Below are 18531 nucleotides of genomic sequence, written 5' to 3' on the forward strand. Positions count from 1 at the left end.
CTGCACTGGGCACCGTCTGGACACTACTGAAATATAAATAATGAAATATTAGTGTTGTTATATATTATTAGCTGTGGTTCAACTCTTTGTCGAGGAATGATCACATTTGTTTAGGGGAACATCTTCAAGCTGTCACCCAAACTTGTACATGCATCTGTTTACTCTTGCAAATCAGGTATCAGCTACATAATTACCCAATCAGCATGCCCATCCGTTTCATGTATCAGTGTGGGGTTTGTGTGCAAAAACAGATGCTCAATTAGCTAGTTTAGGGGACAGCCCTTAGTGTAGCTTCTAATGAGCCTTGGAATCTCCATGTCTTCTTAATGAGTTTTACAGCAGCAGATCCTCAGTGATCATGCACTGGACTATTGTTGTAAGTTCCTTAATAATACTTAGGACCTATATACAGTAGTGCATTTTGTACACGGACGTCAAATTACTTTCCAATTATTGATAAAATTGGTGTGCTTTTATAAATTGGGAAACGGAGGTTACACAGAGATGCTAGAAGACATGTATAGGGTCACACCAGCAGCCTGTCATAGAGCCCAGATCTCATAACATGCTCTGCTTTGATTGTTAGATCATAATTTTCCCCTAAACAGCCACCTGGATCCTGCTCCTGCTGGTGTCAATGAAGGGGGGAGGAGCAGGGAAGCGATTTCTCACTGGTTTCAATAGGAGCAATGCTGGACTTTAAAAGAAGGGTTACCATAACAGAACAAGCCATGTGGTTATGAATAAGAGCTTCCTCCCCCCTAGTCTAGCTCTCCTTTTGCTTGATCCTGTATCAAAGCCCCTATCCTGTAGAGAGGACATCATAGTATGTTGCCATAGAAATTATTGTGATCTACATAAATTTGACAAATCCAGCCTTATGGATCATATTCTCCTGTGGATCTTGCTTTAATTAAATATTTATGACATCTCTAAATAACAGCTTTCTGTAGAGAACGAAGAGCTCGTGAATGATGCCAAACCGTAACCTTGGAAAATTACATCCTTTTATTCATCCACAAAACAGGTTCAGCATAAACAGGGTGATGCAAGCTTCCGCTGTGCTGCCTGCCAATGTGCTTCAAGGTGGGTGAGGTAATATCTTTTATTGGACCAACTTCTGTTGGTGAGAGAGACACGCTTTCAAATGCATGCACAGCTCTTCTTCACATCTGGGAAATGTACTCAGAATGTCCCAGCTAAATACAAGAGGGAACAGATTGTTTAGCATAAGTAGTTAACACAGATTTCAAGGGACCATTCAAGGTAAAGTGGCCCGTTAACACCTCTCCAGTCATAGCATGGGAATGGGGGGTGGGAGGGGGAGCTGGAGTCATGGTTAATGGGTGAGACAGATTGGATTATATATAATAAGCCACAAATCCAGTGTACCTATTCAGTCCATGTTTTTTAGTATCTAGAAAAGTTATGAATTTAAGCTCCTGGGCAGGCCCTCTCAGAGGTCCAGAGAGGCCCGGACCACTTCCAGCTTTTGAGGCCCCTAGCCATAATAAAAATAAAAAATGACGACACATGAAAACAAAATAAGGCACCAAAAAAAGAGTGAGACATAATTTAAATATTTTTTTATTTAACAAATGCTTTTCTAGCCTTTTTCTGTGCAAATGCACTAATTATTGAGGAAAAATCTAACGAAAGCTAGAAATTTGCTTAAATTTGCAGCTCTAAGTTCTAAACTGAGAGAGTGTGTCCCATTTTGTTCCGACAGGGATGCGCATAAAAACAAGTTGCGAAACTTATCAAATGCCAAAAAATTAACAAGTGTCTAAATTTGAGGCCCCCTTTGAGGTAGAGGCCCAGGCCAAATGGCTCTCCTGCCCTCCCCCCTGCCCCCAGGCTTGTCTTTTGCAAGTGTTGTGCAGGTTTCCTTTGAGCATGAGGACTGAGAGGTCAGATAGAGAGGGATTCGCTTTATGAAAAGTGTTCACTCATGGGTGATAGTTAGGGTGACCAGATAGAAAGTGTGAAAAATTGGGACAGGGCGTGGGGGGGTAATAGGAGCCTATATAAGAAAAAGGCCCAAATATCAGGACTGTCCCTATAAAATCGGGTCATCTGGTCACCCTAGTGATAGTGTTCTTTGTCTTTTATCATTTTCCTGTGTGAGTTCATTTGAGAGAATAGTGATTGTCTGGTTTGACCCACATAGTTGCTATTGGGGCCTTTACGGCCATGGATGAGGTACACCACATATTGTGATAGGCTGTGTAGGACCCATGGATCTTGAAAGGTGTGTTGAGGGGGGTGTTGATCATTGTAGCAGTAGAGAGATGTCTGCAGGTTTTGCATCTGTTGTTCTGGCAGGGTCTGGTGCTGCTTTGAGCTGGTGTGTCCTGGTCTGTGGGGAACTTGCTTCTGCTGATCATTTATTACAACAATCTATGGCCCACTTAGTCACCCCACTCCACAATTTTTTTCCTTTTCTCCCTATGACTGAAGAGGTGTTAACAGGCCACTTCACCTTGAATGTTTTAACTACTGATGCTAAACAATCTGTTCCACATTGTATTTAGTTGTGATACTCTGAGTTAGTTTCCCAGACCTGAAGAAGAGCTCCCTGTAAGCTTGAAAGCTTGTCTCTCTCACCAGCAGAAGTTGGTCCACTAAACTATACTACCTCACCCTCCTTGTCTCTCTAAGCTAGGGTGACCAGACAGCAAGTATGAAAAATCGGGACGGGGATGGGGGGTAATAGGCACCTATATAACACAAAGCCCCAAATATCTGGACTTTCTCTATAAAATCGGGACATCTGGTCACCCTACTCTAAGGGCAGGCCTACACTACAAAATTAAATCGACCTAAGTTACATCGATGTACAGCCATGCAGTAATAAAATCGCTTTTGAACTATGCTCCTTGTGTCGGTGGTGTGCATCCTCACCAGGAGCACTTGCACCGATTTAACTCTCAGTGTGGGATATTGTGGGACAGCTTCTGAAAGGCAGCACCAGTCAATGTAAGTAATGCGGTGTCTACACTGACACGGCATCAAACTAACTACATTGACCTAAGCTCTATGCCTCTCGATGGGGTGGAGTTATTAAGTCGATATTGTGGGCGAGTTACATTGGTGGGAGCTACAGTTCAGTGTCGACACTTACAGAGTTAGGCCAACGTAAGCTGTCTTGGGGTATGCGAGCTCTCATCAGGGGGTATGCGAGAAAAACCCTGTAATGGCGGACAACGCATTTTATTTAGTAAGATATGGCAATCTAATCAACATTTAATCTCCTTCCAATTAAAATTACAGCCGCATTGGTATATGTTTCCTTTCCGTTGTGTGAGATTAACACTATAAACACGTATAAACGCGATAAGAATCAGGCCAGTTTGACCTCATTAATGAGGTTAACTCTAGTGAGGTCTAACTGGCCTCATTCTTTCAAGTCGTTATTGACATCTGAGGTCAGAGGTAAGAGTTTTTAGTCTTCAATTCAGTGAAAAAATATGGATCATTGGCTCAAGACTGGTACATTAGCAAAGGGTGGAACACCTAGTGATCAGCAGGAGCCCAGTGCAACCACAGTTTCAGCTGATTCAACCACTACTGCTGGCTGTAGTGATGCGAATGCAGAGGAGGCCATGCATGATTTACAAGTTCAACCTGGGAAGTATGTGATAGAGTAGGACAAAGAAAGGGCATAAAAAAAATGCAAGTATGATGAAAGTTACATTGAACTTGGATTTACATGGACTGAGGACGTTGGATATCCTCAGCCACAGTGTGTCCTATGCTGCGAAGTTTTGTCAGTCTTAAACCATTCCTTCTTCCCAGCATCTAGAGACTAAACACAATCAATGTAAAGACAAGTTTTTCAATTACAAACTGGAAGAGCTAAAAAGCAGTAAAGTAATTCTGCAATCAAATTCTTGCATGGGAAACATAAATTTTCACGTCGAGCTTCAGACCTTGTGAGTTACAAAGTGGCTAAATCAGGGAACGCTGTTGCAAAAGATTTAATTATGCCTGCTGGGAAAGACTTGGTGAAGTGATGCTCAGTGAACAAGCAGGAAAAAAAACTTGATACCATATCCCTCTCTGATAACACTGCGTTGCACTGCACTGGCAATATGGCCAAAAATATTCTTTCTTAGTTTGTGAATTATGTTAGAAACAGTGACTATTATTCTCTCCACCTAGACAAGTCCCTGGATTTAGCTAGCCTAGCAAATTTTTTCGTTTATGTTCGTTATATGTACGAAAGTACCATACATGAAGGTTTTCTCTTTTGTCCTCTGCCTCCCTGAAAAACAGGAGAAGAGATTTTTGTACTTGCTTGATAACTTCATGAGTAAGAATAGAATGGATTGGTCCCGCTGGGTAGGGATTTGTATTGATGGGGCAAAATCAATGACCGGAAAGCAGTGGAGTCATGGTTTGCATCAAGGCTGTAGCAACAGAAGTCACACGGGTGCACTGCAGCATCCACAGAGAAGCCCTTTGCTTCCCAAAAAAATTCCTGAAGTCTTAACGGTCATTGTTATCTGATGCAGTCAAAATGGTTAACTTCGTTAAGGCTCAACCTCTAAATTCAAGAATTTTTGCTACCCTGTGTGACGAAATGGGAAGTGACCATTTGATGCTACTAATGCACACTGAGGTTCGCTGGCTGTCATGTGGCAAAGTGCTGCCACAATTCTGAGCTGCGCAGTGAGCTTCACGTTTTTTTCACCGATCACCACCCCTCTGCACTGTCTTCTTGCTTGGAAGATGCTGCCTGGCTTCAGCAATTAGCCTACTTGGCAGACATTTTTTCTTGCCTCAATGAGCTCAGTTTAGATCGGCAGGGCTTAAACGTCACTATTTTCAAAACACAAGACAAAATCGAATCCACGGTTAAGAAACGACTGTTTTGGGATAGCTGCTTAAAGAGAAATGTGATTGTTGCTTTCCAACATTGCAAGAATTTCTTGAAACAAATGACAATATGCAGTTCCATGAGAGTGTAAAAGCTGACATTATGGAGCACTAGCGACAACTTAGCCAACAGCTTGGAAAATATTTCCCCAAAATGGACAATGCAAACACCTGGATATGCAATCCATTTGAGGTGCCTGAATCTCTCTCAGTCCCTCAACTGTCAGTGCATGAGCAGGAGAAATTTTTAGATCTCTGTTCTGACGGTGGGCTTAAATCAGAATTTGCATGCAAACCTTTGGCAGACGTTTGGGCACAAAGAATGGAAGATTACCCAGACCTGTCAAAATAAGCTGTTAAGTTTCTGATGCTCTTCTCCACAATGTATCTTTGTGAGACTGGATTCTCTGCCCTCACGGTGATCAAGACCAAGTAGTGTCAGAGATTAAACGCCGAAAATCACTTGCGATTGAAGCTCTCTCCAATTTTCCCTGCCATCAGTGATTTGTGTGATTAAAAAGCAGGAATATCCATCACAATGATTGGTAAGCATTTTATTATTACTATTTTTAACTAACATCAGTAAGTACTATATGTTAGTCACCAAGAATTTAAAAATGCCAGTAATATATTTTTGTGTTACCCAGGTCAGCTGTAGAAATGCGTGGATACTGAACTTTTCTTTGCCTCCTTTTCTGTATCTTTTTATCATCAACAAAAATACATGATTGGCATTTTTAAATGCTTAGTCATGAACAGGCTATCACGGGTTATATCAGTTCTGAGTGATTGAGACCAGCATGGAGGCTTCATTCATTTTAATTAATTACAATAAAATGAGGTTGAAAATTTCCAATTTAATTTTTACAACAACTAGAAACTTGTTTCAGGGACTATTTTTATCCAAGGCAAAAGTATATCTATAATAAAATTGTTTGTTACAATTATTATTTGCAGTAGTAGTGTATCTGGGACAACACACGCTGAGGGCTTGTGCATTGTGTTATCCCTCACAGACTTTCTTTTTTTGTTTTCATAGGTATATTATAACCCTATCTCAGTTGGAGGCATGCAGTAGATTACATTATTTGGAAAGGGGTACTCAGCCTAAAAAGTTTGAAAACCACTGTTCTAATTTTTTTGCATTTAATTAATATTTACATTACAGTAGTGCTTAGAGGACCCACCCTCTAAGTTTGAGTAGGACCCCACTGCGTTAGGAGCTGCCACAAAGAGCATATGGTCTAAATAGACAAGACAGACAAAGGAGGTATTATTATCCCCATTTTACAGATGCAGAATTGAAACACAGAAACTAACCTCCCAAGCACACCCACACAATCTGTACCAGAGCCAGGACTAGAACCCACATCGCCTGAGGCCCCGAGCAATGCCGTAAGCACAAGCCCACCCTTACTCTTCAATGTGAAGCTGATCACTGCTCCTGAACACTAGAAAAACTCAAAATGTTGGACAGTTTTTAACTTTCTGTAAAAAATACTTAGATTCTAGACTCAGGAAGTACAAGAAATCAGCTCAACTGAGCTGAATGAAAAGAAGCAGCAGAATGAACTGAAGCTCCGAAACATTTGTTGAAGCTGATGTTATTGAACTGCTCTGTTTCTGAAGATGTCCCTGTGATCCTTGGAATTTTTCCAATAAATCTCCATAAACCTAAAAGTGAGTGGGAATTCTTAGTTCCTGTGTTTAGGACTCTCCTGGACTTTCTAGCCCCTCACAAAGTATCGACTGATTGATGTTGGCCTTTAACATACATATATATTAAATTTAGTATTGCTCTGTGAAATTTGCCATTTTTTCCATGAAAAAAAAAAAAAGACCCTTGTTTTCTATAGAAAAATAGCCTCCTTGGTTGATTTTATTGGCTGACTACCATCTCACTAGAGATAAGAATGGGGCAAGGAGGCAGGCAGCAACAGAGCCTTATTAAACATGAGAGGACAGTATCTACTTAGGCTCTGCTGCTTGTCTTCCAGTCACTCCCAGCCCAGGAGTCAATCGTCCACTTGCTTTCCTTATCCTCCCATGTCAATATAGGTCCCTCCTGAAACCTGATCTTCTGTCTCTAGCTCCACTCATTTTAGTGCAACTACAGCCTTCTTCCCCTCCTCTACAATACCTACCTTGTCCTTCTTCAGTCTGTTTGCAAGGCTGCCGCTAATCTACCTCATATACTCTGACCACATTCAGCCTGTCCTCGGGTTCCTCACTGTCATCCCATCATAGGGTTGCCAACTTTCTAACTGCACAAAACCGAACATCCTTGCCCCACCCCTGCCCTGCCCCTTCTCTGAGGCTCTGCCCCTGCCTCACCCCTTCTCCGAGCTCCTGCCCCCCGCTCACTCCATCCCCACGCCCTCTGTTGCTCGCTCTCCTCCACCCTCACTCATTCGCTCAGTCCAGTCAATCCCAGCAGTCGAGCACAGGGAAGCTTGATGCAGGGGAAGGAGCCTTGGGTAAGTCCTGTGTAATTGTATCTCCCATTACAGTGATGTACTGATGGTGCCCCCAACTTAACAGGACACAGCTAACGACTTTTCATCCATTTATTCATACTAGAAGAGTTAGTGGTACAACAAAGAGAGGCGCTTATCTGCTTTCATTCCCCTGTAGAGTTAGGCAACAGGGGCCATGAGAAGCAGGTTGTTTATGAACACAGGGATGTCTCTTGAAGCCTCCTGAGAGATCTCACTGAAGCTTTCGTGCAGGTACTCTGCAGTCCTCTCCCAAAGGTTTCTAGGGATGGCAGCCTTATTTCTTACCCCGCAGTAGGACACTTTCCCACGCCAGTCAGTGATAACTTTAGCAGGCACCACTGCAGTACACAGGCTAGCAGCATACAGGCTTCGGGGCAGCAGCAGCTGTATTCTCAGTGCCTTTGTTACCCTCAGGAGTGAGATAACAGCTAGAATCACCACTGCCTGTGGAAAATGGTGCCAGTATTCAGTGCCATTACCCTATACTCATAGTTTCATGCAACTGAGCAATTCTCTCATTTCCCTTGGCCCTGGTGGGCCATACGCACCAAGACTGGTGCTGTGAGTGGTTCCGGGCACAAGTACTCCAAAGCAGAAGCAGCAATAAGCATGTCTTGTTTGAAACTTTAGGAGAGCAAGGGAGGGGAGTTCTGAATCTTAACTTCTGCTTTTCATTGGGACTATATTGACAATAGTACCTTTGTTTTATCTGCTGCTGCTGCTGCCATTGCGGCTTTCAGGGCTCCCCCCTAAACACCCGCGGAACACCTGAGCCAGATAAGGGGGAGAAAGAAGAGGACTCGGGATGACATGTTCAAGGAGATCCTGCAAGCCAGTGCTGCATCAGACAGTGAGCGAAGGGCCTGGAGGATGAATATTGCAGACAGCCTGGAGAAGAAAAAAGTGGACAGAAAGTCCCAGCAGGAAAAGGAGAGGGAGATGCACCAGGACATAACGGGGGTTCTCTGGCAGCAAGCAGAGATGCTGCAAACTCTTGTGGACCAACAAGCTCAACAATCCCAGGCTCATGTCCCGCTGCAGTCAATTGAGAACTCCACGTCAGCACCTCCCTACACCCCCACTTAACACTCCACTGCTGTCCTACTTCTACCACTGCACCCCAGGGGACATTAAGGACAACCACAGCTTCACATACACCAACCAGGGCTCTCACAGGTTAGGGTATGTGTAGATAAAATGGACAGAACTGTTCTTTCCCCTTGTTAAGTTCTGTTCCATTAACTTATTACGTTTTTTATGTATTTGCATTTAAATTGCACAGACTTTTCTTTGCACTGGTTTTGTTGCTGAATAAAATTATACTATTTCGAAAATAATTAATCTTTATTAATTCACAACATATGCTGCAGAGTGCTTAGCAATTCTGAAAGCACCCACTTGCTTGTTACTGTACAGTGTGACACCTCATAGGATCGATGACAAACACAGTATAATAATCATAAATGTGCAGCAAGCACCACAAAATAAATAGGTGCATTGACAGTGTTATATCTATTGACGTGCATCAAGCACCGCACAATGCCTAACAGGCCCCAAAATAGGAGGCTCAGGTAGAGCACAGTACACCACAATACATCACTATGGCTCACTGTTAAAGTGATTTGTCAAAACCCTCCCTGAGCCATATAGCTCCACATTGAGCTGTTCTAATATCCCTTGTGTCTACCTGTTCAAACTCAGCAGACTGCTGCTCCACCTCCACCCTGACAGCATCTTTGCCTCACCTATATTATTCAGGACACAGCAGGCAGCTATAAACATTGGGATTTTTTTTCACTGAGATCCAATCTTGTGAGTAAACAACGCCAGCATCCCTTCAATCTACCAAAAGTGCATTCAACTGTCATTCTGCACCTGCTGAGCCAGTAGCTGAATCTTTCCTTGGTGCTGTCAGGGTGGCTAGTGAAGCCACGGGAGCGAGGGGTAAGCTGAGTCCCCCAAGATCACTATTGGCATTTCAACATTCCCAATGGTAATCTGCTCTTCAAGAAGGAAAGTCCCTGCTTCTAGCTTTCTGAACAATCCTGTGCTCTTTGAGATGTGCACATCATGCACCTTCCCTGACCAGCCAACACTGATGTCGGTGAAGCATCCTCGGTGATCCCTTTCTGTTGACATACTCTGTGGCAAGGTGGTCTGGTGCCAAAATAGGGATATGAATGCTGTCTATCACTCCACTGCAGTTCGGGAAATCCATTGCTGAAAATCCATCCATTATGGCCTGCGCATTGCGTATCAGGAGGCAATTAATGGTCCTGCACATTTGCATGACAGTGGCCTCCACAGTGGATTTTCCAACTTCAAAATGTTTTCCCATTGACCAATAGCAATGTGGCATTGCAAGTTTCTGCAGTGCGATCGCCATTCGTTTCTCCACTGTAGGTGCCATTCTCATTTTGGTGTCTCTGCATTGGAGGGCTGGGGTGAGCTCAGCACACAGATCCAGGAATGTGGCCTTGTGCATCCGAAAGTTCTGCAGCCAGTGCTCATCATCCCAAGCTTGCATTATGATGCGATCCCATTGCTTAGTGCATGTTTCTCTGGCCCAGAAGCTGCACTCCACCATCTGCTGCTGATCCATGAACACCAACAACCTTGAATTGGTTCTCGCTATGTCCCAGAAATTGTCATGTTCTCCATTGATTTGGTTCTTTTTTGGTTCTGCAAATACTGGAGGATCATGCGTCCTATGTTTGCAATGTTCATGAAAATAGCACAGAGCTGTGCAGGCTTCCATGTTGCTGTCAGATACAGCTGACATCAAGAAGGGCCATGCGGGTTCATGGGATTTTTAAACAAAGGCACAAAAATTATGGAATATAGATGACATTATGAGATAGGGACAGTTGCACACTGGGAAGTTGACCCCTTGCTCTCAGTCACACCTATGTGACTCGTTTCTGCCCCACCGTATATTACCAAAACTTCCCAAAAGACTGTGCATTGGCCGGTGACGGGTTGTACACCGGGATACCTACCCATGGTGCATCACTAGCACTCCTGGTGAGTATGCGCAGCGCTGATGCAAGGAGCCAAGTGTGCAAGTGATATGCTAACTGAGGCAGCTTTATGCAGACTTAACTTGCATTGACCAAAGTTTGTAGTGTAGAGGTGGCCTAACATTTACAGCACATTCATGTTTGTGCAAGAAAATTTAGGTCACATTTGACAAATCAGACGATAGCATTATCCCAGACAGAATGCCCACATATCACATGAAGGGCAAACTAAATGCTGCACCTGTGCGGGATCCTCCTCTGTCCATTACTGTCACCAGCAGGTTACATTCCCCCTAAGCAAAGTAGCAGACACTGCAGCAAGGAATAGCATATGGCATGCATAGGAGTGAGGCGAGTTGTGACAAGGGCTATGCAACCTCTGAAAGGGTTATGTTTCTGTGGATCACATTCATTTTTTCCTATGTGGTGCATTTATTAGCAGCGCTTAGCACAGCAAACCCTGTATGTTCACTTCATGGCTGGTGTTCTATCCTTTTCCCAGGCTGTGCTTAGGTTCATATAAAGCTTGCCGTTCTATGAAAACCATCACACAACCCAGGTTGGCTACTCATGCTCTGCTATGCCAATGCTGTCTTTTGGCATGGCACAGTCTAAGTGGCAGCCACAGCCCAGCAGCTGGTATGTGACATGCCTTTCACTTCACTGATGCCACAACTCCTCCATGTCATCTGCAAACAAACGGAAAACAGCATAAGGATTGGACAGAAGGCTCTTTGCAGAGGAGGAATCCATCAGGTGAGGGGCAGGCTAATGCTCTTGGGATGAGTGCCCTCTTGGCTGACACACCAGGGACTGAACTGGAATTCTCCAAAGCTAAAAGCAGAAGCTGCTACACTTTGAAGCAAAGCTCTGTAATTGGGGGCTGTAACAACTCCAAGCTTCTGCAGGTTGGCACAGCAGAGGACCTGTAACACACTCACCAGTGGGATACACTCAGATACTGAGCTGCCCAAAGGCCTAGATCTAATTTATTGGTCCTAACCAAAACATACACCCACACTCCTAATATGTCTCCTAGGGCTGGCACGGCAAACTGGCTTCCTTTTCACAATCATACAGCTCCCAATTAAAGATGGTCTGCAAAGGAAGACAAATTGGGCTAGAGCCTTTTTTTTTTTTTTTTTGCTTCGTTATCATGTGTATAGAAGGCCTGAAAAAGCTGGTCAATGAAAAATATTTTGGGTATTTTTCTGCTTGTGTTTTATATTAAAAAATGAGGGCTTGGTTGGTATAAATCAGCATCATCTGACTGAAATCAATGGCTGAAATCAGTGGCGATAGTGATTTACACCTGTGGAAGGTCTGGCCCTCAGATCTAGCCTACCATAGACGACTATGCAATTGGAGAGCTATTGAAATGACATCACAAAAGAGTGAAAGCTAAGCAATTGAGCGGAAGTAGGAACTTTTAGTCATTCTGTTGAAAAACTCTTTGCTTTTGTTTGCGTTAACACCCATTTAGCTCCAGTGAACACTTGCTTGTTACATTTCAATATCCCCATCCCTTCAATATGGGTTAAGATCACACAATGAATATCTCTGAGACCTCCAACAAGTTCTCCAGCAAAACCAGAAAATACCAGACATGACATTTCTGATATTTCTACAGTTAAAAAAAGGAAAAAAACTAAACAAAAAAGCCCACTTGCTCGGGCCCTTTCTTCACATCATAAAGTAACACAAGAGAGCACAAACCTAATTTATTTTAAATCATCTGCAGATCACCTTTCAGTACATTGCTACAGGGATTCCAGTACCCAAGTTACAACTTGCAACGTCATTAGATCAGTGGTCTGATCTAGTCTGGCCACCCCATCTTCCATGTGTTAAAAATTAAAAGGTTTTTCACAGAGAAGGTGACATATTGAACTAACTTCCAAAGCTGGAGCAGAATTTTTTATTTGTGTGATCCCAAGCACGGGAAAAATATCCAATGCAAAAAGCAGCATATAGATTATTTCCATGCTTCTAGAAAATAACAGGATTTATATCATAATACTGTACCAAGCATTTCTACATCACTTTCCATCTTCAAAATGTGTTGAAATATTAATTAATGAATTCATAGAATCATAGAATATTAGGGTTGGAAGAGACCTCAGGAGGTCATCTAGTCCAACCCGCTGCTCAAAGCATGACCAACCCCAACTAAATCAGGGGTAGGCAACCTATGGCACGCGTGCCAAAGGCGGCACATGAGCTGATTTTCAGTGGCACACACACTGCCCGGGTCCTGGTCACCAGTCTGGGGGGCTCTGCATTTTAATTTAATTTTAAATGAAGCTTCTTAAACATTTTTAAAACCTTATTTACTTTACATACAACAATAGTTTAGTTATATATTATAGACTTATGGAAAGAGACCTTCTAAAAACGTTAAAATGTATTACTGGCACATGAAACCTTAAATTAGAGTGAATAAATGAAGACTCGGCACACCACTTCTGAAAGGTTGCCAACCCCTGAACTAAATCATTCCAGCCAGGACTTTGTCAAGCCAGGCCTTAAAAACCTCTAAGGATGGAGATTCCACCACCTTCCTAGGTAACCCATTCCAGTGATTCACCACTCTCCTAGTGAAATAGTGTTTCCTAATATCCAACCTAGACATCCCCCACTGCAACTTGAGACCACTGCTTCTTGTTCTGTCATCTGCCACCAGTGAGAACAGCTGAGCTCCATCCTCTTGGAACCCCCCTTCAGGTAGTTGAAGGCTGCTATCAAATCCCCCCTCACTCTTCTCTTCTGCAGACTAATTCCCTCCCCTGGGAGGCAGAACAGACATCTAGGGCTTCACAGCTGTCATCATGCTGCACACCCTGGCCAATGAGAACTTCACAGCAACAGCAAAGATAGAATTCCAGTCCATCTACTCCAACACTACAGGCACCTATCACTTGAAGTAAAGGAGCACCTCCTGTGATGCTGGTAAATCAGATGCCAGCTCTTGCTAAACCATAGGTGTCATCTGAGCACTGACAAACTCACACTAGAAATCAGATCAGCTCCCTTGTATGTTAATATTGTTTCCGACAGGTGTTAGACTTGTAAGAATGTGTTTGGTGTCTACACTAGTGATGGGGTGTTTACCCCAATATGTACAAGGCAGAGCCAGTAAATGAGGATAATTAACCTGATAAACTGCACCTGGGGAAGGACCAGGGATTAAAGAACTGATTGAGGATGGAGTCCAGCTAGGGAGGAGCAGTAGGGACTGGTATAAAGCCAGGAAACTGGCAACAGAGAAGGGCTATAGGGGAAATAGTCTGCAGTCACTTGCAGGAGAAGGGAGGTGTGTTTGGGGTTACAGTGCTAGGTACCCTGCAATTATTACTCCCTAGGAGAAGGGAATTTAGGCTGGTAAACCCAGAAGGCTGGGGGAACCACAAGGTAGAGCTGAGATGTAGGAAGGTGTCCAGGGGAAGAGCAACACAATCTAGCAGTGAGCAGGTCACTGTCCCTAGAGATAGGGTCCATGGACTAGAACCTGGAGTAAATGGTTGGGCTGGCTTCCACCACCAGCCACTGAAGGAGTAGCACAGTCAGGGCAGTGAAGGGAAGTCTGCCATTTTTGTATAGAGAGACTTTCCTACCCTAGAGGGCTGAGTGTGAAGGAGCACTCTGTCTGAGAAAAAGAAACCAGGAGAGGAACTGACAGAAAGGGGTGTTGGAGCTGCAAAGAACTAATCCCCAGAGCAACCAGGAAGAGGTACCCTAGCTGTGAGTGGACTCTGTGACAACTCTCTAAAATGCTTGTAAATTGCTGCATGCATTAATCTTACTTGTGATGTCTGTATCTCATCCTATAAGGCAGAGGTCCCCAAACTGTGGGGCATGCTACTCTAGGGGGTACAGAGGAATGTTTGGGGGAGTGACAGGGCATGGGAGCACCTCCCAGCTCTGCTCCAGCCCTGTCCCTGCCTCCAGCCCTGACTGCAGCTCCTGGGGAGGGGGTGCAAGCAGATTACATTGGAATAAGAGGGGGCTCAACTTAAAAAGTTTGGGGACCACTGCTGTAAGGCAATATGTAAGTCTTGCTTTACAATTGTAAAAATGCCTGCTCTGAACTTGTGAACCTAGGCAGGAAGAGTGGTTCCCTTACCCATTGAGAAGAGCTATCAAGAGTAAATGGTCCACTGTAGGACAAAAACTCCATTGATTTGCTCCATTAACCCATGAAGTTATGAGCAGGAGCCCTCATCTCATTAGTTTGAGCTCGGAGGGAAGGGCATATAAAGATGCTCACAAAAGTAGAGATCTCCAGGGTCAACCTGGGTTAGTTCTAAGACTCTCAGTGGAGAGATCAGTACAGGTCTGTCACCTTTTGGAACCATGGATCGTAACTCACTTGTTTTTATGTTGCCTGCTTTAACCTGTGAATAACTCTAATTTCTTTTTTCTAGTTAATAAATGCTTAGTTAGCAATCTTTGGTGTGAGATCTAAGGTACAAATTGTTTGAGGAAGGATCTCTTGAGACTGGGAGCAACCTGAATATTATTTACTTTACTTTATTTTTGTGTAAGTGACTATTTATCACTAAGTCCCACATGCCTGAGTAGCAAGATAGACTGAAGTACCCAAGGGGACTCTGACTCCATGGTAAGGCTGTTACAGTGATCCAGGAGTTCACATTTTGTTACTGGGTTGGTGAAATTTAATTATAGAACATACCCACCAGCTTCAAAAGTTTTTTTTCCTCCTGCTGATGACCACTCATCTCGATTGGCCTTTTACAGTTGGTATGGCTACTTCCACCTTTTCATGTTCTCTGTATGCATAAATATCTTGCTGTATGTTCCATGCTATGCAACCAAGGAAGTGGGCTGTAGCCCACAAAAGCTTATGCTCAAATAAATTTTAGTCTCTAAGGTGCCACAAGTACTCCTGTTCTTTTTGCCCTGAGATTGGCACTTACTGTCGTGAATTACTCTAGACAGCGTGACAGTTCCTTTAAAATTGTAGGCAATATAGGGAATAGGACACACCACTGATCAACTCGGATTCCATCCAGTAGCGGGCAGTGGCTACATGTTACAGATGGGGAAACAGACACAGGTGGTATATGAAATGTTCTTTCTACTGAAACCTGATGCATAATTTGCTGTCACTAACCTATTAATAATGGTGCAATTTTGTTCTTGTATTTCTAGAATGTCTCACAGTCAAGGGCAAAGCATCAAACATCTCCAGGATGCAAAATAAGTTAGTGGAAAAATGAACATCCTGTGGGGCCTATCTTGAAGTGAGTGGCAAAACTCCCCTTGACTCCAGTGGGAACAGGATCGGGCCCTTAAAGTAATCATGAAGATCTTCCCTACTAGGGACTGTCTCTGTTCTGTGTTTGTACAGCACCTAGAACAAGGGGTCTTGATAACACTAGTAATATTAAGCAGATGAGACACACCTGTCAACTAAACTGTGGCAAGATGTGGTTTAGAAAAATAGATACAGACAACAGGGATGCTGAGGCTGCCAAAATTAAAACTCCCAGGAGCCTGAGTAAGGCATTCTTTTGCCTACTGTGGATCTCTATCACTAGAGATCAACTGAGCTGCAGTCCCATTAAGGACTTGATTCCAAGCCTATTGCAGTGAGGTGGAGTGCTAAGAGCATAATGCAACACTCCCCTATATGAATGTAAACCGGGATTCAACAGAAAACCAACAAATCAAAGGGATGGGCACAGAATATCCCTAACTAGATTACAGTGTGTTAATGCCTGCATGTGTAATGATCCAAAGGTCACAAGTGCAGTGTGAGACAGAAAACTGCACCTATGGGCGAACTGGAAATTCACAGCTGGTTAGTGAGATCAGATTAGATCTTAAGACATGAGGCATGTATTAAAGCTAATTGGTTGCACAAAGGAAGAGGTAGCTGAGCTTGGATTGCTACATTTCCTTGCAACATTTCTCCACCATCCTATGATTTATTATCAGAATTCAAACAGAACAAATCAATAGTAGGACCCTCCAAATGCAGAGTTGACACCCAACCTGCCATTTGGAGAAAGCAGATGAGACTGTGTTCAGTTAATTGTGTTACTGCAGATATCAAATGCTGAATATTCTACCCCAATAAGATTTCTATCAAACAGGGTGTGTTCTGTGAAATCATGTGTTTGAAGTCTAATAAGTCAAATTACCATCTTTCCTTTGGTTTCCCACTGGTTCTTTGTTCGTGGGAACTCTGTTGGATCATGTGGTGATAAACCGATTTCTCAGGGGGGGGGGCCAAAACAGCCTTGTATGACATGAAATGAAACTTTGAAATGATGTCTCATATTATTACCAATGATATCTGCCCAGTTCTACTGTTCATATTAAATCATTTAAATATTTAACATGCTTCCCCAGAATAAAGTGCAAACCCAACAGTTACTGACAGCTGCAGATGGATCCAGATCATGTAACTTGGAGGCTTAAAGGGAAAGACACCATAATTCTACTTGGGGAAAACCAGAAAAACTCCACCTCTGAATGTGTGACCTGCTCCTACAGGCTTCTGAGGATTACAGAGAGACAGCTAGTATCCTCTTGTCTTTAATTTCATTGGGCAGAGGCAGACCTTAAAAATATCATTTCTAAATTGTGCTGATTGTGCAACATCCCTGCATGCTTCTCGCAAACAAAGAAAGCGACAGGCTTGCAACTGATCAACCACCATGACTTGAGAGCATCACTTGTGTCCGCCTCAGTCTGTTTAATGCCCAGACAGGAAAATGACCAACAATTTAGTTGATGCGATCAGTGTTCTAACCTTGACCATTCCAGAAGGGAAAATATGACAACAGATCAGCCCCTATGCTCCCCCACCTTAACCATAAACCCCTTAGAGTGCCACTAAATGCTACTTAGTCTCTTCCCGGAGAGATGCAGCAAATTCGGCTGTATGGGGAATTTGCTGCTGCTCTTTTCTCTCTCTCTCTGTGCCTGGGAAGCATTCCCAGTGAAATATTACATATTCCCAACCTACAGTAGGGCCAGGAGCACTCACTAAAAAGCATGGAATTGGCACAAGGGTGAGGAGGCTGCAAGATCCCCCCACGTTAGATTCATAGGTTTGGTTGGGGGTTTTCTGGGCTGGGGGTGCCAACAGGGTAGGAGAATGTGATATTTCCCTTTTATGACAGGTAATTACAAAATGACACTGCCCGCTCCTCGCCTCCCCCTCCGATCCCTCCGGGCAGCGCCCCCTAGCGATTATCAGCCAGATGTGCCATTTTCCAATAAACAAAGCGGTGCCGCTGAAATCAAGTTGAATTTTTTGTATTTTCCTTTGGTGCTTGTTTTTTTCCGCTTCCCAGCCCCGGTGGTTTGATTTGCAAAGCACAGAGCAGTGCAAACCACCCTGCTTATTCAGCAATCTCCAAATAAACGCAGAACGAATGCCTGGCTGGCAAAGGTTTTTCTCCTGCGCTGTACCACAGAGGATCACAATTTTGTTTTTCATATTGTAATTTTCCCACGGTGTAAAATACGGTTTGATCCATGTAATAATCCTTCCCCTTCTTCCCCCCCCCCCAATCCAGCCAAACGAACCATTAGTAACAACCTGCTAAATTTAGTTGACTAGTCATGATCTAGTATTAATAGCAGCAGCATTCAAGACATGCCCTGTGTCAGTGGGTCCGCAAACCTGAGACACACGCAACGCAAGGGGCGGACTGGATTGCGGTGCACAACACAGAAAACAATCTACTCACACAACTAGCCTGGAGATGATCCATGACACCATGGCGCTGTGTGCAGGGTGCCGCTCTCTTGCCAGGGAGGGGTCCCCCTGTTCCTCCGTCCCTGAATATGTCTGTCTGCGGCTCCCACCGGAATGAGCAGAGCGAGCGGCTCAGCCATTCGGCATTTCAGCGCAGCCTCACTCCGCGCCGCTGCTCACGCCAAAGGGGCTCCAGCGAGCGGCTGCGGAGGGGATTGGGCAGGACACCAGGAGTCATCGGCGGCTCGGCGCACCCACAGCTCTGCAAGCCCCGTCGGTGTTTTCACTTTCTCTCTGGCTCCAGCCTCTCTCTCCACTGACTGCCTGCAGGCCCCGCTTTGATCTGGAGACGGTCCCAGCTGGCCCGCACGTTTCCCTTTATAGAACCCAGGGTATT

The 18531-nt window shown here is 44.0% G+C and overlaps 1 protein-coding gene across 3 annotated transcripts in view; it reads right to left on the minus strand.

The window, feature by feature from the left end:
* REEP1 (receptor accessory protein 1) overlaps positions 1-18282 on the minus strand; it is a 96534-nt gene extending 78252 nt beyond the window's left edge. For all 3 annotated transcript variants that reach the window (XM_024212683.3, XM_024212679.3, XM_024212682.2), the window contains exon 1: positions 18127-18282. In XM_024212683.3, coding sequence (XP_024068451.2) covers positions 18127-18158 — 32 coding nt within the window. In that variant the 5' untranslated portion in view covers positions 18159-18282. The remainder of the gene's footprint in view (positions 1-18126) is intronic.
* Positions 18283-18531: the final 249 nt, after the last annotated feature.

Source organism: Terrapene carolina, unplaced genomic scaffold (assembly GCF_002925995.2).
Source record: "Terrapene carolina triunguis isolate 2854851 unplaced genomic scaffold, T_m_triunguis-2.0 Scaffold66, whole genome shotgun sequence".
NCBI classification, from domain to species: Eukaryota; Metazoa; Chordata; order Testudines; family Emydidae; genus Terrapene; species Terrapene triunguis.